Source organism: Protopterus annectens, chromosome 6.part1, assembly GCF_019279795.1.
Source record: "Protopterus annectens isolate FY-2018-M chromosome 6.part1, PAN1.0, whole genome shotgun sequence".
In the NCBI taxonomy this organism is placed as follows: Eukaryota; Metazoa; Chordata; order Ceratodontiformes; family Protopteridae; genus Protopterus; species Protopterus annectens.
The window spans coordinates 417,723,462-417,746,473 of record NC_056738.1 but is presented as its reverse complement, the minus strand read 5'-3'; the positions used below and the strand labels follow the sequence as shown (position 1 = coordinate 417,746,473).

Below are 23,012 nucleotides of genomic sequence, written 5' to 3'. Positions count from 1 at the left end.
GGTGTTAGAGCTTCTGTTGTAAAGAATCCGGTTCCTCTAGATAAGGAAGCTAGAGCTTTGGATAGATGGGGTAAGAAGGTGTATACCTCTTCTACTTTAGCAATGAGGGCTTTAAATTGCCAGTTTCATATGTTGAAGTATCAGAATTTCCTCCTTTCTCAGCTAAAATCTAAAGTGGATGCTTTGGCAGAGGGCATAGAGTGTAAAGAATTGCAGGATTTAGTACATGTCTCTGAACAGGTGGGTAAGCATTCTTTGCAGTGTGGTTTTGATGCTGTACAGGCCTCTTCTAGGGTGGCTGCCACTGGTTCAGTTCTTCGAGGCACGCCTGGCTTAAGGATCAGAATTTGTCGAGCATGTTAAAACTAGAATTCTGGATGCCCCTTTACAGTCTGAAGTTTTGTTTGGTCCTCCTGTGGAGTCGGTTTTGAAGAAAATGGAAGACAAGGCTAAGTCCATGCAGACTGTTAAAGATTTTTTGCAGGTGCAACCTCCAAAGTTTAGTAGAAATTGGCCTACTAAGGGGTGGACCTACCCTTCTTCTGATTCTCAGTCTAGGGGTAGATCTAGACGTGGCAGGGGCAGAGCTCACAGTACTTTCAGGCCTAGAACTTGGAGTTCACCTGCACAATCTGCAGGTGAGGGCAGGGGCCAGTCCTTTCGTAAACAGGCCCAATGACCTGCATTTTCAGCTGCCAGATTCTTCTTCCCTGGCAGCTCCTTTGGGAGGAAAGTTAGCAATCTTCAAGCAAAACTGGCTTTTAGTCACCCAGGACAAATGGGTATTGGACATTATAAACCGAGGCTACAAGTTCTATTTCCATACATTGCCTCCTTTCAAAGGCATGCCAGACGTTCCTCCTCGGCAAAGGATAGAGGCTCACAAGCAGATTTCTTTACTTCAAATAGGAGCTATACAGCCAGTTCCTCTGTCAGAAGTGGGACTATGATTTTATTCTCGCCTGTTTCTAATACCAAAGAAAGGGAACACGTGGAGACCAATTTTGGATTTATCTATCCTCAACACTTATCTGGACATTCCAAAGTTCAAAATGCTGACGTTACAACAGCTTTTACCTCTGTTGGGAAAAGATCACTGGATGGTAACTCTGGATCTCAAAGAGGCTTATCTTCATGTTCCTATCAGGCCCAGTTGCAGGAGGTACCTGCGTTTTCGGGCTGGAAATTTACATTATCAGTTCTCTGCATTGCCCTTTGGCTTATCTACTGCGCCCAGAGTGTTCACAAAGGTTCTGGCTCCAGTGATAGCCTTTTTCAGGTTAAGAGGAATACAGATTTATCCTTATTTGGACTATTGCCTGATTATTGCACAACACAAAGACGAACTTCTGCATCATCTACAGTATGTGATGGTAGTGTTAAGATGCCTAGGGTATTCTGTGAACGAAACAAAGTCCAGTCTAGTACCCTCTCAGGACATGCATGTGCTTTCTGGGTGTGAGACTGAATACAGCTTCCCAGATGGCCTTTTTGACCCCGGACAAACAAAGAAGCCTTTCTCTTTATTTCCATCAAATGTCTCTACAGTCCAGGCTGACTGCAAGGACAGTCCTTCAAGCCTTGGGGTTCATGGCATCTTGTATTCTGGTGCTTCCCAATGCCAAACTGCATATGAGGAAGCTTCAATGGTATGTCAAAAATGTATGGACACAACACTGCCAAGATCTAGACACTGTCATTCAGATAATACCTTGCATTCAGAAAGAATTTTTGTGGTGGGCTCAGGAATGTCACCTAAACAAGGGACTGTCTGTGACCCGACCAGAGGCGAGTCAGATTCTAACGACAGATGCCTCGGACAAGGCTTGGGGAGCACACCTCAATGGAAAATGGGTGCAAGACACGTGGCCTGTCAGACTTCAACATTTGCATATCAACTTGGAGATGTTAGCAGTCCAATTTGCATTGATGGCTTTCAAGGATTTACTTCACCCAGGACAGGTGTTGATTCAAACAGACAACACTACTGTCAAGTGGTACATCAACAAGCAAGGGGGAACCCATTCGTACCCTCTTTGCAGGCAAGCGATGATTTTGTGGGAGACTGCTCTCAGTTTACACCTCAATCTTCAGGCAAGGTTTCTACCTGGAGCACAGAACTCCTTAGCGGATGTGTTGAGCAGACAAATTGTGGATCCTCACGAGTGGAAACTGGATCCTCATGTGTTTCAAAAGTTGACAGTGTTATGGGGGACTCCAGACATAGATCTGTTCGCTTCTCCACTAAATTACCAGTTGCCAAAGTTTTGCACAAAAATGTTTCATCCCACAGCTTGGAAGGTGGATGCTCTATCATTCAGTTGGAGCAATCTTCATGTCTATGCCTTTCCACCTCTCATTCCCAAGGTACTCCTGAAGGCCAGAATAGACAAGCCATCCATGATTCTGATAGCGCCGGATTGGCCTCGACAGCACTGGTACCCACTACTGAGGAGTTTGGTACGGGAGCCTCCATGGCCTCTGCCTTTGATTCCGCATCTTTTGTCTCAGGAGGGCAATCACTTCCTCAATGTCAAGATTCAGTCTCTGCATCTCACAGCCTGGCATATTCTGTTTTAGATCCTGGAGGGTCTCAGCTTCCACAACAAGTTTTGAATGTTATTTTGGAGGCCAGAAGGCCTAGTACAAGGAAAGTTTACGCTGATAAATGGAGGAGATTTTTCTTTGGAGCAAAGCGAAGGACTTTGATGTTTCCAAGCCTGATTTAAGTGTTTCTCTTCAATATCTTACTGAGTTATTGGACAAGGGTTTGTCTTTCTCCTCGATAAAGGTTCATGCTGCAGCCATTTCTGCTCACTATGACTGTGACCCTCCTTTATTTTCCCATCCTTTGTTTAAGCAATTTCTTAGAGGGGCAAAGAACATAAGACCCCCACGTAGAGCTCCTACTCCTGCTTGGGATCTGAATTTTGTGTTGGAAAAGCTTACTCTACAACCTTTTGAGCCTGCAGCTACTGCCGAGTTAAAGTATTTATCATGGAAGACTGCTTTTTTGTTGGCCATTACCTCTGCAAGAAGGGTTTCTGAATTACAGGCCCTTATGTCAGTGGAACCTTTCCTGATTTTTCATAAGGATAGGGTATCTTTGCATACTAATCCTTCCTTTATGCCTAAAGTGGTTTCTAGTGTGGCCTTGAACCAAACTATTCATTTGCCTACTTTTTATGCAAACCCCAAAATAAAGGGAGAAGATTTTGCATACTTTGGATATTCACAGGCAGTTACGTTATTATTTGAGCAGAACCAAGAGGTTCAGGCAGTCTCAGCAGTTGTTTGTTTCTTTTGCTTTGGGTTCTCAGGGAAAACCTGTTTCAAAACAAACTATTTCTAAATGGATTGGGTTTTGTATTTCTTTCTGTTATTCCCATCATGGTAAGGAGATTCCGGCTGGAATCAGACCTCATTCCACTAGAGCTACTGCCACTACTACTGCCTTTCTAAGGGGGGTAGCTACAAAAGATATTTTGGAAGCAGCCACTTGGAGTTCAGTACATACTTTTTCCAAGCATTACCACCTTCCTCTTTATTCTAAGTCTAGGGCTGGATTTGCCACTGCAATATTACAGGGCATATTAGCAGCCCCTAATGCTTTATGATATTGCCATCCTCCCTTTACCTCTGCTTTGGGATTCTACCCATATGTAAGGACTGCAGCAATGTGAGATGAAGAACATAGTACAGTTTTGTACCTACCATAAATGTAGATGTTCGAAGATCCACATTGCTGCAGTCCAATTTACCCTCCCTCCTTCCCCTCTGTAGTTTGGCATGGTTATATGGTTTGTGTGATGGTTGTTGTTGGGCCTGTTTTTGGGAGGTATTCTGTTTTTGGGCTGTGCCCTTTCTTTTTAGGGCCTTCTGACATCTGGGGCAAGAAAAGACTGAGGATATGACGTCGGTCATGCGCTTTTATACCCTGACGCTCTGATGTCAGATCTGAGCGCCCATGACCGACGTCAGCCTAATACTTTGGTATTCGGGCCGACCGAGGACAGCGGACTACCCATATGTAAGGACTGCAGCAATGTGGATCTTCGAACATCTACATTTATGGTAGGTACAAAACTGTACTTTTCTGGGTTGTTCTCCGAGCTTCATTAATCTGACAAGCTTAACTTAACATTGTGCTCTTTATCACTGATCACACTTTTGTTATAAAGAACTTTCCTTCTGTACTGCTAGTTATACTGAAGTTTCTAAGTGGCAGGCATTATAATATTATTTACTGTAGTGGGCTACACATGTTGGCTATCACTGATCACACTTTTGTTATAAAACACTTTCCTTCTGTACTGCTAGTTGTACTGAAGTTTCTAAGTGTCCGGTATTATAGTGTTATTTATTGCAGTGGGATACACATGTTGGCTATTTGGTCTATCCTAGAAGTGTTCTCACTGAAGTTCTGCATAGTGTAAGTAGACACACTGCAGAGAATGGGCATATAGATCCCACCTGCTACCACCAAGAACATTAAATGAACAGAGGTAGGTTCTCTTGATCCATACCACAGCAAGACAGTTAATTTTCAAAGAATGGTTGGCCTTAAAGGGTGCATGATAAATGCATACTACTGCCTCATATAATTGCCAGCACCTGCCATACCAAAACAAGCTTTATGTTGTACAGCTGCAGATCAGGATTATAATCCCAGGCTCTCTCGGGTTTCATCCACCTTAGAAATATGCCAAGTGTCTTCCAGTGCATTCTTTTCTTTTCTAGGTACTTCCCACTCACCACTGTGTGCCTGTCAGTGATCAGCCCCTCCCATATCAGGTGCAGGCTCTTCATTCTGCAGTATGAGGGACATACCAAGTACTGTATTAGGGTGTGAATCATCCAGGGAAGCCATTACCCTGACAGCCATGAAAGTTGATTAGCCCAGCTGAATGCATACTGTCACCTTCACTGCAGCCTGTCCTACCAAATGGTACCCTTAGCCGATACCAAGTGTTTTGTGTGATCTGTTGGCGAGTTCCATGAGAGATGGCCAGTGGCGACACCAATTTTGTCCACACCAGCTGGCTCACTGAGGGGATGTATCTCTCTCTGCAACCAGCAGTCCCCCAACCTGCCCTCTGTTCTACAGTGGAGTCTTCGTCCATGTGGACAGCAACTTTTTTTTCAGGTAGCGACATGATTGCCTTCATTGCTACAGGGACTACTAATGTGTCATGCATTCATACTCATTCACTTTCAGGTACAAGGGCTACCGTCACCAGCTTTGGTAACTAAAGGTCATGTCTTTCTGTGCACCAGCTCCTGTTTGCCGTGCTGTGGGCCTGTGCCCTAACACTGAAACAATAAGCAAGCTGGCTGAGAATCACCACACCCTCCTCCCTGGGATGGGCAAGTTGCAGCTACTTTTCTTGTCCTCCCTCATCAAGTTGTTCCAGTGTCTGCATCACTACTCCTAGTTAGATTTCCTGGAAGCAGTCAGGGATTTACCAGAGCTGGTCCTGCCCAGAGAATTTAAACTTAGTAGTTTGAAATTTGTTCAGAAGTATTTTGTGTATACGTAACATGGTATTTTCCTGAAAGGAGGGCTGATAACTATCCAGTAGTAACACACTCTTATGCACATGTGCATACCCAGATACACAGGCATACTCACATATACTGTTTTTCAGAAGGAAGGGAATACTTTTTCAGTATCAACAACCTCTCTCCTAATTTATGACACCACCACCAACATTCAAATGTCACGAAAATACCAAGAACACACACATTACTGTTTTATTCTTAAAATTAACTAGCCTTTAAATGTCTGAATGCTAGCATTAACTTGCTGTTTTATAGAAGAGTATAGTTGTCAGGAAAGCAGAGTTCCTATGTACCCTGTTAGTAAACTTATCTTAACAGCAGATATCCCTGTATGAATGAGAATTGTCAGTGTTTTCAGATTGTGATTTATAAACTCTTTGTTCAGATACATATCTAATCTAAGGCAACAAGGTTGCATGTACAAGTTGTCTTGATTTGCTAAGCATGTGCAGTGAAGTCCTCACAAGATGTACATGGAGTTAAGGAGTGTTGCAAAAAGTTATGAAAATTGACATTTTCTGTATTGACACTGATAGCGTAAAAATGGATTTTGAAATTATCTTGCCTGGGAGCATGCAAGCAGTTCGTGTTAGTAAATAATGACAGAGCACTGGTAAGGTGAAGACATTCTGACATGCATTTGTTTGGTAAAGCACCCTTAAGGCCAATCAGCCTTTGAAAATTAATTGTCTTGCAGTAGATGATGTCTTTTGGCTTTTCCCGATTAAGGGTCGCCACAGCGGAACTCCGGTCCGCTAATGATTGGCAGTGGAGAAGGAACATCTGAATGAAGATGTCAGTTAGAATGGGCTGCAGCCAACTAACAGTGTCAGGGCCAGTATATGACAGAAGAATGCCAAAGATTTATTTATTTTCATTTAGTTACCAGGAAGGTCTGACTGAGTCATGCAAGACTACTTTTCAATTGAGACCCAAGGGGAAAAAAAGCTCCAAAGGCATATTCAGTTAGAGTAAAATGTACAGAGAGATTATAGTAGACTCTTTGCGAGTAGAAGCAATATTTGAAGTATAGTAATTAGAAATTCAACCTAGACTAGATGTGTGTGTGTGTGTGTGTGTGTGTGTGTGTGTGTGTGTGTGTGTGTGTGAGAGAGAAAGAGACATAACAGTTATCAAAGAAGGAAAAGTCAAAAAAGGGGGACTGTACTGAAGAAGGCAAAAGTTTGGGTAAGCCAGTTTGAGTGGGAACAGGAGTACAAGAAGAGAAAGAAATTGAGAGTTACATTTTGTCAGAGACCCAAAACTACTGCAATGTCTAAAAAATTTAGAGAACTGAGTAAAAATATGGGGGTTGCGTTGTTAAATTGCATGATCAAGGTTACAAAAAAGAAGAGGTTAATCATTCACATTACTGTTATGAAAAGTGCAAAATTTCTAGGGTTACTGATGAGTGGAGAAATTATACAGTTTGAGACGAGCAGAGGTTGGGTGGGGTGGAGTGATTAACCAGGAGAGGAAGAACAGGCGCAGACTTTAGAGTTAAGAAGATGATTGCGGGAATATTTCTTGGTGTTTTCTTGAGTTTGAGGTTGTCTTAAAGATAGATGGCATTTGGTTCCAGATGTTGGCCCCATGGCATGAGTACAAGGCTTCACAATGTACATTTGAGGCCTTGTCCTGATAAGCAAGGTATTTGAATGGAGTTCTCTTGTGGGGCTGTACCACTTCATTGATGTGATTATGGAAGGACATTTGAATAGCTGCTGCAGAATAGAGTGGGCTGCCTTCAACTGGATGTGTTGATAATAGCTTGGAAATTCCATCCAGTTGTTTTTCTATACAGCAATGCATGGTAAGTTTTGCTAGAGAGGCTAGAGTTGATTTTTGCTATTGATGTAAAAGCCTTGCTCAAATCTTTGCTGTTGAGTAGTATGAAGGTTAGTGTAAAACGGTGCAGAGTAGACTGGGTAGGAGATGAGCACTGGCTGTAGACTTTCAGGCTTGTTCAGAGATAGATGTTTTGATTCTGTGTAAGGCACCCAGTTTTGTGTGTTTTTATGACTCTAGATAACTGGATGTCAAATTTTAATTTATTGTCCAGGTTAACTCAGGGTAGTTTGATATTTGTGACAATATCCAGGATAATGTTGGAAGAGGTAATGGAAAAATTAGTATGTGTGACATGATGGAATAAATTTATAATATCAACTGCACATATATCAAATCATAAAACATCAACCACAAAAGGTTGAGACATAGAACGTGGAAGCTGTGTACTACCTACTTTTTTTTTTTTTTTTTTTTAGCAGTACTAAAAAGGCAGTAACCTGTTGTGTGAGATTGTGGCACAGTAGGGAATTTTTTTCCTTTCCCCACTATAGTGTGATCTTGAAGTTGGTATATATAATTAGAAGGGTTATGGGGGAGCAGGGGGCTTGTTCTCCTGAAAATTTGCAATAAAGTTGAACATGTAGTGGTTTTGTAAACAATAGCAATCAAAGCAAGATAACCGAGAAACAAGAGAACCTTAGCATTTTTCCCTGTAGTTGTAGTGTCACTGTCTCATTTATGGTTTAAAAAATGCCGGCTTGAAACTTGATGTAAAATTAATCGGAAATGTGTATGAATTCATCTTCATCCCTTGTTATAAAACAGGCTTGATGGAAACCTTTCAGTAACTTTAAGAATAAGCATATGTGGATCGTTCAAGTTTTTTATAAAATCGGCAAGTAAGTTTTCAATTACGAAAGCATAAGCAAGTACTTTTCTCATTTGTGATAATGTTGAACTGTTGCAGGTTTTAAACTGAGCAATCGAATGCACCAACTGATCATCACCCGATATGCAGAGACCGATCTTGACCTTAATTTTGATAGCTTTGTCTGCTGTTTAATTCGACTTGAGATGGTATTCAGTAAGTATAACATAGGTGTTACTTTCTGATAATGAACATGTGAAACCTATTTCCTATCATTTTTTTTGTACTGGTGTTGGTAGCTTGTGCACTGTCATTATTGTTAATGCATGTTGTTTTTTCAGCGATGAATGCAGTGTGTGTAGCAGCAGAAGTTTGACTAGCAAAAGTCTGATATAATGTTTGAGCAATAATTAATCCTGATAACTTGAGATTTCTTCATTGTGTTATTTCAAATTCAAACAGTGTTTTTTATGATTGTTTAAAATCTGTAATTGTTATAATATCTGATAGTGGCAGACACTAACAAAAAGTATTCTCCTAGCCCAAAGGTTCCTGGAATTCATAAATTCAAACGCAATGGAACAACTAGTCACCTCTCCCACAAGGGGAGATAATATACTAGACCTGATCATCACAAACATGGGGACAAAGTGCTCCACACCGAAAGTATACCATTCACTAGTGAGATCTGACCACAAACTAATCACCCTTTATATACATATACCACCTCCACCCCCAACACAAAAGACTACAGTGAAAAACTTCTCAAAAGCCGACTTTACACTTCTTAAAACTGAGATGGTATCCTTTAAGCCCACTGGGACAGTGGAAACCACATCCCACAATGCAGAATCCTTCACAAATGCTTTCTATGGACATCTCCAAGAATGCATGGATCATGCAATCCCAAATAAAACCAAGACCCTCTCCACCAAGGGCAGGCGTCCTGTCTGGTGGACCCCAGCCATAAACAAATTGTATAACAAAAGAAGGAAGCTACTGCACATCAGAGCAAAATCCCATAAAGAGAAGGCATCTCTGATCAGCACTAGTAGAAAGCTACGTTCTCTCATAAAAACATCCAAGGCCAACTTTGAGAGAAAAACCGCTATGGACTCTAAAGATAACCACAAGGCCTTCTTCAGCTATGTTAGAAACCTGGACGGAAACCCTCAGATATGTTCATAGTTAGTTCACAATGACATAAAATACACTGAACCCACAGATATTGCCAACATTCTGGCAGACAGGTTCAGTGCAAATTTCTCCCCTCACCCCCAAAAGAAGAAATACTTATCCCAGCTGAATATAACCTCCCTGTCATCTCAGATGTCCAGGTGAGAACCGCCCTCAGCAAAGCTAAAAACACAGCATCAATGGGACCTGACGGTATCCCGGGTTGCGTGCTACGTGAACTCCAAGAGGAGCTAAACCCGCACATAAAAATGCTATTTAACCTTAGCCTTACTACAGGATATGTACCTGAAAACTGGCATACAGCAACAGTAGTTTCACTCCACAAAGGAGGCACCTCTACTGACCCTGGTAACTACCACCCCATAAGCTTAACCAGCCTGGTCTGCAAAGCTATGGAAAGAATCATTATGGAACTAATAAACAGAGACATTGGGGACTTGCAGACACTTGATCCCACCCAGTTCGGCTTTGTAAAAGGCAGATCCTACCTTTTAAACCTGGTTGACTTTTTCGAAACAGTCACTAGAGCCATTGACGAGGGAAAAGCAGTTCATACAGCCTACCTGGACTTGGCTAAAGCTTTCGACACAATACCCTACTCTGGCATCATAGACAAGCTCAACAGCTTAAATGTAAATCCATATGTCACAAGATGGGTGGCAAACTGGCTAAAGGATAGAACCCATAAAGTCAAAATCGCTGGAGCCATGTCAGACTCAAAGCCAGTGACAAGTGGTGTCCCACAGGGCTCTGTCCTGGGACCCCTCTTGTTCAGTATTTATTTCTCAGATGTGGAAGCAAGCATGGGAGGGTTGTGGCTGTCAAAGTTTGCAGATGACTGCAAACTAGGCGCTATAGTCGATACACCAGCTGACACATACATCCTACAGAAAGGCCTCACTGAAATGGACAACTGGTGCCGGAGTCATGGCCTTAAACTAAATGCCAAAAAATGTATAGTCATCCCCTTTGGGAAAAACAAAGTGCCCACAAATTATCACATAGGCGGTAACTCACTGAGTATGGAAAAAGTAATCGGAGACCTGGGAACCCAAGTCGATAGTGACCTCTCATTTAACACCCACATTGCCAAAGTGGTTAGAAAGACTTTCTACCTTGCCCACCTTATCATGAAGGGATTCACATCCAGATCAGAGGAGGTCATTGTGCCCCTGTACTCCTCCCTTATCAGGCCCATGATTGAGTACAATGCTCCATTTGGTATGTACCTCACCCGGCACTTGCAACAGCTAGAGACCCCAAAAGTACCTCACCAAGAGGATCAAGGGTCTCCAACATATATGTCATATGCTGCCAGACTAAAGAAACTCCAACTCTATTCAGTAGCATACCGCCTACTCAGAGGTGATCTGTGCCTGACGTACAAGGCCATGTCCAATCAGGAATTGATGGACATGCTCCACCTCAAAAAATCCAAATCCATCAGAACCACGAGAGCTAAAGATTTGAACCTCAGCACAAATATGAATAGGACATGCTGGAGGGACAGATTCATAACTCAGAGGCTTCCCATACTCCGGAACAGAATCCCAGTTCATGTTAGGCAGAGCCCCTCACTGACTCTCTTCAAGAGAAATCTTGACGAGTGGATGGGAGATCGTAGGTTTACCCCAGGGGTCATCTCTGTGTCACTACTAGACAGAGGCACAGTAAACTAATTCTATTATGTAAGGGGGTCTTCACTGTGTCACTACTAGACAGAGGCACAGTATTCTAAATCTATTCTGTACACTTTTGTACCATTACATGGGGTGGCGAAAGCCACACCACTATGGCTAGGCTTATAAATGCCCCCAGGCAGATAGCCAAGTACCAAACTATGAAACTATGGATAGTAAAGAATGACTGTTTCAGGGACTGTATTTGCTGCATTCATAGTACTGCAGATGCATCAAAAGTGCTTGCTACATATTTTTTTATGCCTAGCAATGTACCCTTAATTATATGTTTGCATAGCTAAATAGTTGTAGTGTTGCAAATATTTTCTCTTCTGTTTATAATAAGTTTAGAACCACTCACAGGCTACTATTAAGCATATCTCTTTAGATCTCTTCATGGGGAAGATAAGTCTGAGTAAACACGCTGTGTTTTATTACTTTATTTCCTTTCAGGTTGGAAGTCAGAGTTAATATGCAGTGTGCTATGTAGTTTGAACTACTCAGGATATTCCTGGCGGGAAATTCGCCTTTGCATTCTTTGCAGATTAATCACTGCATGGTTCATATTCTAAGTAGCTTTCTTTACAAGTTGTGTGATTCTGCATTCTCTTCTAAGAGACTGATAGAAGCATGCCGTGAAAACAGGGCACGTGTCTCTTACTGTGAGACCTTTTGTAGTGTGCATAAAACTGGAAACCACTCATAACTCTTGTATTAAAAAATTGAGCAGTAATGCTTACACAAGGTTGCCACCTTTGGCATTTACATGGCATTCTTACCACAGGGTTAAGGAGCAGGAACAGGCCAGTGTTTCCCCAGTTCTTTTGTTTTTCTTTTTTGAAAAAAATATTGTATTTTAATAACAGAACACTCAGAGTAAAATAAAACAAATAGCTATTTACATACTTCCACAGCTGTGTAATATATCAATGTAATACAAATTAACAACAGTTGATATTTTTTAAGTTTTAACCACAACTTAAAAGGAATGAGTAATAATGACTAGGAAATATTACTTCTATCCAACCAGAATGCTTGAATGATGTTATTAATTTCTTACCAGAAAGGGAACATGACCTCACATTCATATACCATATGTATCCAATCAGCTGTTACTTCAGAATCACATCTCCAGCATTTGATTCTGCTTTATTTATACGTAATTGTAACCTTGTTGTGCAATAAACACTCTGTGCAAGAATTTCCAGGTGAAAATGTTCTGATGTTAAGAGGGTGTAGTTTTTTTCTATTGACTTAATACTATTTTTTCATCTTCATCGGTAACATTTCCATTATTACTTTTTGGAATTATTTTCATTACTTTTGGAATTATTCCACAAAAATAATTGTCTAATTGTAAAAAGTCTAATCTAAGAATTCTATAAATATGTGATAAGTAAGATCTCTGTTGCTTTATAATTAATTAAGAATTACAATATTTGGGGGAAAGATTTCTCGTCAAAGTTAAATATCTTATTTATGTTTGAGTTTACAAAATCCCTACATATTTGTAGTCTTAACTACTCATTAGAATTGTGATTGTATCTATACATTAAGTTTTCAATGGAATGTATTTCAGTTCCATTTAAAAATTGATGCCAATAAGTTATTTTGTTCTTTTATGTCCATCATTCTAGTGAAATTGTGAGTTTCTAAGCATACATTTGTATATGCTATTTGAAAAATTGAAAAGATTAGGTCATTAATACAATAATTAGAATATGTGAATTTCTGGAAGGAAGAAAGAATGTTACTTATATAGGGAATTTGATTAGAAGAAATGTTTTTCTTTAAACAGTAATATTTTAATAGCCAGACAAAACTGTTAGAATTATGACAATTAGTAATATGTTTATTTTTAGATAATACCTGATATATTGGTTTCCATTTTGAATCATATGATGCATTTATATACAGTGCAATGATTTTTACAATGGTTGAAGTAGCATACAGTTGAATACCAGGAATTCCTCTTCCACCTTTATCCCAACCTTTTGTGTTGCAATTAAAAAAAGTCTAGGTTTATCGGGATGCCAAATAAACCTAAGTAGGTTGTTATTAATCTTTTTCATTATTTTTTTAATGGAAACAATGTTAATGATTGCATGGCAGATAATATTTTTGAGAGAATTACCATCTTAATTAACATTAAACATTCTTCTATAGTAAAGAAAAATGTATTTCAACTTGTGACTAGACTTATAATTTTATCAATAACCTGCATCATTTCCTTACTATTAGATATATTGATGATAGCGAGATATTTAATTTGAGAGTTATTCCAATTGAAATCAGAATGTTTTTATATGATTTTTAAATTTCTTATTGATTAATATACTTATTTTTTATGATTAAAATTAAAGTTCGAGGTTCAAATTGCCTCATAGAACTTAATTATATGTTCTTGTGATTTTTCTATATTTCCTGTTGTAAGCAGAATGTCATCCGCAAAGAACTGAATCTTTAGTTCCAAATCATCTTCTATTTTTTTACCGTAAATATTTTTGTTTGACCTAATAAAGTTTGCAAAAGTTTCTATTACTAGTGCAAAAAGTAGTGGAGGTAGTGGGCAACCATGTTTAGTACATTTTTGTAATTTAAAGGAATTAGGTGAGATTATGCTATTAACTCAGTTAAAAAGTTATATTCTTTAAATGCTTTAAATAAATATGGCCAGTTGACTAAGTCAAAAGCTTTGTCTTAAATCAAGACCAATGATAGAAAGTTCTTTTTTATTTTATTTGCATAGCCCATTAGTGTGTGTTTCCTTATATTATCTTGTACCTGTCTATTCAAATTAAAGAATTTGATCATTGTCAGTTAATTTTGGTATTATTAGATTCATTCTGTTTGCTAAAATAGACATTCCCCAGTTCTTTCTAGTAACTTAGAGTGTGGCTGTCCTTTCAGAATGCGTCATTTGAAATATTCCTTTGCTCTGCTTCTATGAGGCAGAGACCCTTCATGTGTGCTTGTGTGTTCCTTTATGAATCAAGACTACTACAGTTGCTACCTGTCTTTTGTAAGACTGGATTACAGTTTTCACAGGTTTTATTACTGCCTTTGATTCAGCTTTCTATTCCAGTCATTGAATTGAATGCTCATGGCCTTCATCAGTGCCATACTTCTGATAGTGTTGTGGTCCAGGGAAAAAGGCTTAATAGAAGAGGTAGCCAAGGATTCTGTGGAAAAAAACAAAACAAAGAACCTGGAGGAGTACTTACCTAGCACATAACAGGCTTAGCTGTCTGCCAAGACCCCCTACTTTATCTGTGGTCCTCGTCTGTATTACCCAGATTGTCGTGTTCTAGAAACTGGTTGTCAGTCAGATTGTCATCTTCAGATGTGTATATGACTGAGTTGAGAGCAAACTCCCTGGCACCCCTTGGGGTCGTTACACCTAAGGTTCAATCTCTTCTTCCCCTTATTTTGTAACTTCATTTGTGGCTCCACTGGTAACTAAGGAGTAAACCTGCAAGTCACGCTTTTGTTTTCTGGGTCTAAATTCTGTGTCAGTGGATTAAGTTACTTCTCCTTCCTGATAAACAATTGACTGATCACTTTGGGTTGCATATGTTCCCACCTGCATTCCCTTACATGTGTTTGGACTATTACGGTGGATTTCAGAATGTTGTATAATATTTGGTGATGGCATGTTCATTGTAATGTATTTATTTATTTGTTTGCTTCTTGACTGAATAGCTGAACTGGTCCATGGGACCATTTTCAGGCCACCTGGTTGAGAAGGAAGTATATTTGTACTAAAAGAAATATATATTGTACGATACAGATGCTTTGACATTGTGACATGCATTACATAATATGCAACTAAATAATACTGTGCATACAATGTGTTATGGAGTGTTAAGGCGTACATTACTTTAAGAATGAAGACAGATACAGTTCTTTCTCTCTTTCAGTGGCTTTTATTAACTACAGTACACACGTGCGGGAGCCTCATGGAAAGCACCAGGGAGACTCCCAGATCAAAGGAATAAACAAGCTTATATACTGGTGATATTGCTGACAGTACAGAAATATAAAACTGAACCAATTAGATCATTATACAGGGCAATTAACCAATCAAAGGTTTACCCGTAAGCATAAGACAATTCACATCATCATATTTCCAGGCAGAAGAGAGAATCGGATATGCTTCCATAAAAGGCACATTTCCTGCTTTCAGGCAGACTTGTTTGTTCAGTATTTTTCCATTATTCACAGTTCAGAGTTCACAATACTCAGTACATCTCAGTTTATACAAACTGTCACATACTCAATTCCCTTGAAACACATGCTTTGGCTGTTCATATTCTACAGGAGACAAAGGCATTTCTAATGCAGTGCATTCCAAATAATTAAGTAAAGCTGGAAAAAAGCACAGATTTTGTTGGTTATATTTTTTACAATGAACTCATAAAAAGAAGGTGGATAAGTCCTGCTTAAGTGACAACTGCTGACATAGTTCAAGAGTGACTGTTTGAAAAATTGGTGTAAGAACCCTAATAAAAGTAATTGTAGGCTGTTACAAATAAATGGTGGGTACAGGGAAGGCCCTTGATTGAGAATAGACTAAAGAAAGCACATAAAAAAGGAGAATATAAGATGGAAGTGGAAGATTAAGGAGAGAAGCTGATAAGGAGTGGTAGTTATCACAACGAATGGATATATTAGTTCACCACCATGTTCACTGAAGGCTGATCGACACTGCCATTTAAAGATGATGCACCACCCTAACTAATAAAACTGCCTCTAATGTTAGCAAACCCATAGTTAAGTTATAATCACTTTGATCAAATCACATTTATTTTGCCAAGCTTGTTCATTTTGGTCTTGATTAACTTGGATACATTTAAAATTAAATGTAGAATGGTATTTAAATTAAGCTAAGTGTTTGAAAGTGTTTGCAAGAACACAAATCAAAAGTTTGCACTGATGGATGAAAGGCCTAAAACTGGCCTTCTGTATGCCACCTCTGGCATACAACTCTCAAAGTGATGCTGGTTAAGTGCATGACCTCAATTCCTGCCACCCCTGATGCTTTGCAAGGGTCACAGGAATAGATTTAACAGATATGGTTACTGTCTTGCATGAAGTCCTCTGTTCTGGCAGAATCTAAGAAGAGGGATCTTCTTTTATTTAGAAATAGATGAAGCATCAAATCTTCCTTCACTAGCAGTTGTCCAGTCTAGGCTGGTGTTATGAAGCATATGTTATCTGATGTCCTTCCATGTCACTGTTGCACTATTCTTTACAATATAGAGATCCCCTGCCAAGAGTAGCCCATCAGACAGTATACCAAAGCCTTTCATTTGTAATAGGTATGCCGTACGTCACACTTTTGCTTCTCATGCATGACATAGGACGTAAAGGTGATGTACAAATGTACCATCTTCTGAACTACTTTGCCACCAGTCTGAACGTCATCTTCGATCATCAGTCTGAACACTCGTTCATCTGCTGGTTACCAAGCCATTTTACAGATAAATGCCATGTTGGGGTTTCTTCTTCTTGTCTCTGTTTATTCTATGGTTGTTTGCGTCATGTCATTCAGAAAGAGGAAATGCCAGTGTGGAAGATAGATTCCCTATAAGGATTGTCGTGAGCAGTGTTTTGCTTAGGTGCTTCTCACGACCAGATGTGTTGTACCATTTGTTGGGTGTTCCAAAAGCCTTGTAGTCGGCTGTCTTCTTTAGCAATTTATTTAGAAAACCAATGTCTTGAATTGTTGATTAAAGATGCTGCGGAGGAATTTTCCCAGCCTAAGGGTCAGCTGTTCACAAAGATCAAGAAAGCCCAGTTAGATTCTTCAGCTGTACCACCTCTGCTGGACATCTGTCTTGAGGTTAGTAGAAGCCCAGAGTACCTCCTGGTTTTTCAGTCAGATTCCTCTGCCATGACTGTTTCAGAGCCCAGCATGGATCTGGCTTCTCACACATCAATGGAGGCCTTGCAAACATTTGCTTCAGATGTTCAGAGGGAACCACAGCTGATTATTTACAAAGGGCCTAGGGGTGTTCCTGAAATCTTGGTTAGAGAAGAGATTCCTACTACCCAAAGTGTTGTTGGAGGTCAAAGCCACCCAAGATCATTAGAGCTGAAGTCCCCTTAAAAAAGAAGCCAAAAACTAAGCATCTTTCTCATGTTAACAAAAGATCCTCAAAGTGAATGCCAAAATTTCAGGCAAGGTCTGTTTAATGTCCTTATGGCTCTTTGTTCCTGTTCCCCCTTGGTCTTCTGCTCCTCTTAAGAGGCCTGAGGAGCAAGTTTCATCTGATGAGGATGTGGATTCCGATGAAGAATCTTTGGCGTATACTTCACAGATTTCCCTCTCCCTTGGATTATGCTTCTGAGGAGGAGGAGTCTGTGTGTCCTGATTCTACCTTTTATATTTCTTTTGGTGATGCATTCTCCTGTATGATGGAGTTTTTTTTTTTTGTGAGATTGTTTCCAGGTCTCTGATGTTCAGAACATTCAGAAAAGGTACTATGAACTTTTTCAAATGGAGTTTCCTAGGCCCTGTGCTGTTCCTGCTGCCTTGTTGCATGCTTTTTCCACAGCTTCCCATGCTCCTGACTCCCTACCCTCTGCTCCTAAAAATCCTGATTGGTTTTTAAGTTGCCTGAGGATTGCAAATTCCTTTATAGGTGCCCCTCTACTGACCCTTCTGTTGTCTCTGTTGCTTCTGATAAACCATCTAAACGTTTGCCTCCTATAAAGTTGCTTCCTTCTGACTAGCACAGCAGAACTGTGGAGAGGTTGGGTAAGAAAGTGTATACTTCTGCTACACTGGTCTTTAGAGCAGTGAACTATCGGATCCGTATTACCAGGTACATTTTAGCTCTTCTCTCTCAGGCCTGTTGTGTTATTTCAGATTTTCCTGACTCTGAGGGGAAGACTTCATCTCTTTCTTTACTAGAGACATCTTCTCATTGCATTACATGTAGCTATCATGCAGCTGATGCCTCCTCTAGAGCTGCTGCTTTTTGTTCTGTGCTGAGGAGGTATTCCTGGCATCAGCTCCAACCTTTACCTGATAGTAAGGCTAAGTTGATGGATGCTGCTCTGGATAACGAACATGTTTTTGGTGCTGCTGCTGAGTGCCTTCAGGAAAAGGGTAAGGCTTTACAGGATTTGAAACATATTTTTGTTTCACCTGTTCCCAAGTTTCAAAGGAATTATCCTAATAAACCCAGCCTTGTCCGTATTCAGTCTCATCCTGCCCAAAAGGTAAGAAGGATATTAGAAAAGCTCTTTCTGCTATGTCTACTCAAACTCAGTCTCAGAAGCATCTCTCTAAAGACAAGCCAGGTGCTGTCTGACTGTCGTTGGCACTCTCACATTCCTCTCTCTCTTCACCTTTCCCTGCCCCTTTCTACTTGGTTAAAGATCACTCAGGATTCTTGGGTTCTTTCCATAGTCCACCAAGGGTATTGTATGGTTTGGAAATTACCCATTCCCCCCTTTTGGGCATTCCTTGGCCTCCTCGGGAATAGCTTCCCTCAGTGCTTCAAGACCTGTTGTCTCAAAGAACAATTCAAAAAGTTTCAACTCCTCAAAGGAGAAAAGGGTTTTACTCCAGAATATTTTTGGTCCCCAGGAAAGAAGGCACCTGGAGAACCATTCTGGATCTCTCTCCATTAAACACTTTTTTGAACGTTCCTTCCTTTTGCATACAATCCCCTCAAACCTCATTTCCTCATCCTCAGGCTTTTCTAGTTTCCCTAGATCTCAAGCATGCCTATCTCCATATACCAATTCATCCCCTTTTCAGGAAGTTTTATGTTTCTCTATTGCTTCCTTGCATTTTCAGTTCTCTACTTTGCCCTTTGGCCTCTCTATTACCCCACGTGGCTTCACCAAATGCCTTGCTCCTGTGATTGCTTTTTGCAGTTTCAAGGGAATACATCTTTCCTGACCTGGGCAACCTGCTCATTCAGGCCTCTTCTCCAAAGATCTTACTTCAGCATCCTCAGTTTGCTATTTGTCTCCTGCAAAGCCTGGGGTTTACAGTGAATTTCCAAAAATCATTCCTGAATCCTTCTCAGGATCATGTTTTTCTAGGATGCATGCTCCAGACTGTTCAATGCTGGCATTTCTGCCTCCTCCCAAAGTTTTAACTGATTGCATTCTTTCAATCCCTTCTTCCTCTGAACTCCATTACAGTCAGGAAGTTTCTAAGGGCTCTGGGATACATGGCTTCCACCATTCCTATGCTTCCTCTGGCCAAGCTTCATATGAGAAAGCTCCAGTGGTTCCTAAAGTCAGTCTGACTTCAACATTCTCATCCTTTGGATTTTCCATTTCCCCTTCTCCCCTGTCTGAAGCTAGAACTTCAGTGGTGGATTCATTAGTGGTCCATCAACCCAGGGCTTCCTTTTCAATCTTCAGTCCCCTCTTAGGAACACTTTACAGATATTTCAGATGTGGGTTGGGGGGGGCTCCTTTGGCCCTCTGGAAGTGCAGGGCCTTTGGTGTCTCTGACAAAAGTAAGACCACATCAGTGTCAAAGAAATGAGCACCTTTCTACTGGCTCTTCAGGCTTTTTATTCTCTTTTTATCTCAGGGCCCCTCAAAATCTTCACAGATATTACCACAGTGATGTGGTATAACAGCAAGCAAGGGGGACAATATCTTATCTCCTGTGCAGACTACCTTTTCAGGTTTGGGATCTAGCAGTTCGGTATCAGGTGACCCTTCAGGGAGTTTATATTCCTTCAGATCAGAACATTGTGGCAGATTCTCTGAGCAGGTCCATAACACAGGTATGTTTCTGGATATTATCCACCAGTGGGATACTCCTCAAGTAGATATTTTTGCCTCTGCTCTGAACAGACAACTTCCTCTCTTTTGCATCAGAGTCTAATGCCCTCTGGCCTGGAAGGTGGGATGCACCATCTATTTCTTGGAAGGGGATGTTGCTTTATGCATTCCTTCCATTCCTCCCATACCAAAGATCCTGTTCAAAATAGAATAGAATGCTCCCAAAATAATCTTTGCTACTCCCTTTTGGCCCAGACAGCATTGGTTCCTCTTTTTCTGCATTTAGCCAAGGCAGTCTTTACAAGTTACCTCACTGGGTGAACTTGCACAAAATAAGGTGTCTCTCATCCATCCCCACCTTTCCACTCTGACATCATGGGTAACCGAGTTTTGATCCCTTTTAAACACCCTTTTTTAATAGGGATGTGCTTTGGGTCCTGAAGGAGGCCAGGAAATCCAATGCCAGGAAATCTTATTTGTCCAAATGGAAGAGATTTCCTGTCTGGTGTCTTTCTCGTAACTAGGATCAACTTACTGTGAAAGTTTCTTTGGTTTGTCTTATTTGTGTGAATTGCTCAATGCTGGGTGACATGCTATTCTGTTAAAGCCCACCTATCATCTCCTTCTGCTTGTCTGCCTTTGAATCCCTCTTTGGCTTCTCTGTTTGAGGTCCAACAATTTCTTAAAGGCATCCTTCATATTAGTCCTCCCAGAAAGTGTATTCCTCCTTCCTGGGATCTAAATATTGTTTCGGAAAAACGAACTCGGGCTCCTGTTGAGCTTACAGCTTTCAGCTTCTTTACAGCGTTGTTCTTGGAAGACTGTTCTTTTGGTCCTTACCTCAGCCAGATGGGTGTCTGAGCTGCAAGTCTTTAAGGCTGTTCCTCCTTTTTTGGTTTTTCATAAGGACAGGGTGCTTCTTTGTACTAGTCATTATTTTATGCCCAAGGTAGTTAATGAGTTTTATTTTAATCATTCTGTTCATTTGCCCACTTGTTCCCTTCTCCACAATTTTCTAGTGATAAGGTTATTCACACCTTGGATTTACGTAGATAACTTTTATTTGGATAAAACTAAAGCCATTCATAAATCATAGCACCTTTTTGTTTCCTTTCATCCCACAGCTTTAGGCGTGGTTGTTTCCAAACAAACCATTTCTTCCTGGATATCTAAAGCCATTCCCTTTTTTTTATTCCTTTCATGGGAAAACCTTCCTTCTGCTAAGGCTCATTCTACCAGAGCTGTGGCTTTTTCTGGTGCTTTTTTTCAGGGGATTTGATATAAATTCTATTCTTGAGGCAGCAACTTGGACTTCTGTGCATACAGTTACCAAGTGCTATAAGTTGGATGTTGTTTCTAGGGCTAGAGCCAGTTTTGATAGGGCTATCCTACATGGTTTTCTTGAAGGCCCTGCTGGCCCTTCCTCCTCCCAAATTTCTTCCTGAGCTTTTGTACTCTCCGTATTGTAAAGAATACTGCAGCAGTGATATGGAAGGACATAGTACATTTGTGTAAAATCTTACCATAAAAGTAGATGTCCTTCTCTTCACTGTTGCCATATTCACTCCCTCCCTCCTCCCCCTGTTCCTTTTTTCCTTCTGGATGTACTTGTTACCTCTTTCTATCCTTATACTGTTGTTCCTACTAGGGCTTTTCAGTTCTGAGGATGGTACATCCGGACGTTACCTATATGCCCTATGCTGTGTGCAGGGAGCTTAGGTGTAATGTACAGTGTACCTATTACAACCTAAAGGCTTTGGTGTACTGGCTGGACATCAGACTACCCTTGGCAGGGGACCCCTATATTGTAAAAAAAAAAAAAATACTGTAACAATGAAGAGAAGGACAATCTACTGTTATGGTAAGATCTTACATAGCTGTACATTCTTCTAAAGAAGCATATTAATGCTTACATGAAGCAAGCTGAGTTGGGGCCATGAGTTTCTCCCCCCTCCCCCACCACCACCCAGATCTTGTTAAGAAGGCTGCTATTTATATGCGGCCTGGAATTGTTATAATTTTGGGCATTCCTTATCCAAGATAGTTAATCATCTGTGGTCTTCAAGTCTTTGAAATATCAACTCTTGTGGGCCAACATTTGCTCAGAATAGGTTACCAAAGCCCCTGCATTTGGCAACCCTATCTTGTGTAGACAGTCCAGTACTATGAAGATGTTTAGACCTTGGCCTCACAGGTTAGTACTAGGCTATTTGCTCTTGTGAGCCATTTTAAGCCTAGCAAATTATCCCTTGTGAGACTCAAACCCTGTACCTTGTGTTTGTAAGGCAAACACCTTAACCATTAGGCCACCCTTCCAACCCCCATTAACTGCTTGTCCTATGTGTCTCATTTACAGACTCCTGTGGTGGAGCAAACCTTTTCTGTCTCCAAATTTTGTGAGAAGGATGCTATGTGAGTGGTAATGTGTACTGCTTAACTTCTGGGGTTCCGTGTAATCCATTGGTCATTTGATTAAGTGTATGACTTGCCAAGCTACTGTCTCTGGTAACTGCATGTGAAGAGCAGTGTACCTGATGTAGCTGTCTTTTATGGTAAGCTTTGCCATTGTATTTTGCATGCTTCTTTCTGAACTGACTCTCTGCAGGAGATTATTGGCGGTGCTAAAAAGAGTAACATAACATTTTCTGTGCTGGAGAGCCTGTGAAGGCATTTCCGTGTTTTAAGCTATCATTTGACTGTCTGCACAAATTTTCTGTGCTAGAGCACCAGTGAATGTATTTCCATGTTCTAAGCTATTGTTTGACTGTCTGCAGAAAGAGGCCACCATGAGTCCAAGCATGCTAGTGGTAGGCCATGCATTCCATTTGGAGTGTGCTATGGAAGTACTCCCAAGAGTGCCGTATCCCACCAGACCCTTCTGCAGTCCTGTCTACTCTCCAAGGGATACATGTTTAAGTATTTTGTTTTCTTGTTTACACCACCTTGAAGGCAGTTAACCTGAACAGATAAGCTCTTGGTATTGTAGAATGTCAGACATATCCTTTAACATCCTCAGGGCCAGTGGAAACTACGGCCCAAACTGCAGAATCCTATATAAACGCATTCTACGGACATCTCCAGGAATGCATGGATCATGCTATCCCAAACAAAATCAAGACCCAATCATCCAAAGGCAGGCGTCCAGTCTGGTG

The 23,012-nt window shown here is 40.6% G+C and overlaps 1 protein-coding gene across 1 annotated transcript in view; it reads left to right on the top strand.

Annotated features, from left to right (window-relative positions):
• Window positions 1–23,012, top strand: part of CAPN1 (calpain 1) — a gene marked incomplete in the record, with an annotated part of 860,468 nt that overhangs the window by 723,917 nt on the left and 113,539 nt on the right. The window contains 1 exon segment of the mRNA XM_044075847.1: window positions 8,321–8,437. Coding sequence (XP_043931782.1) covers window positions 8,321–8,437 — 117 coding nt within the window.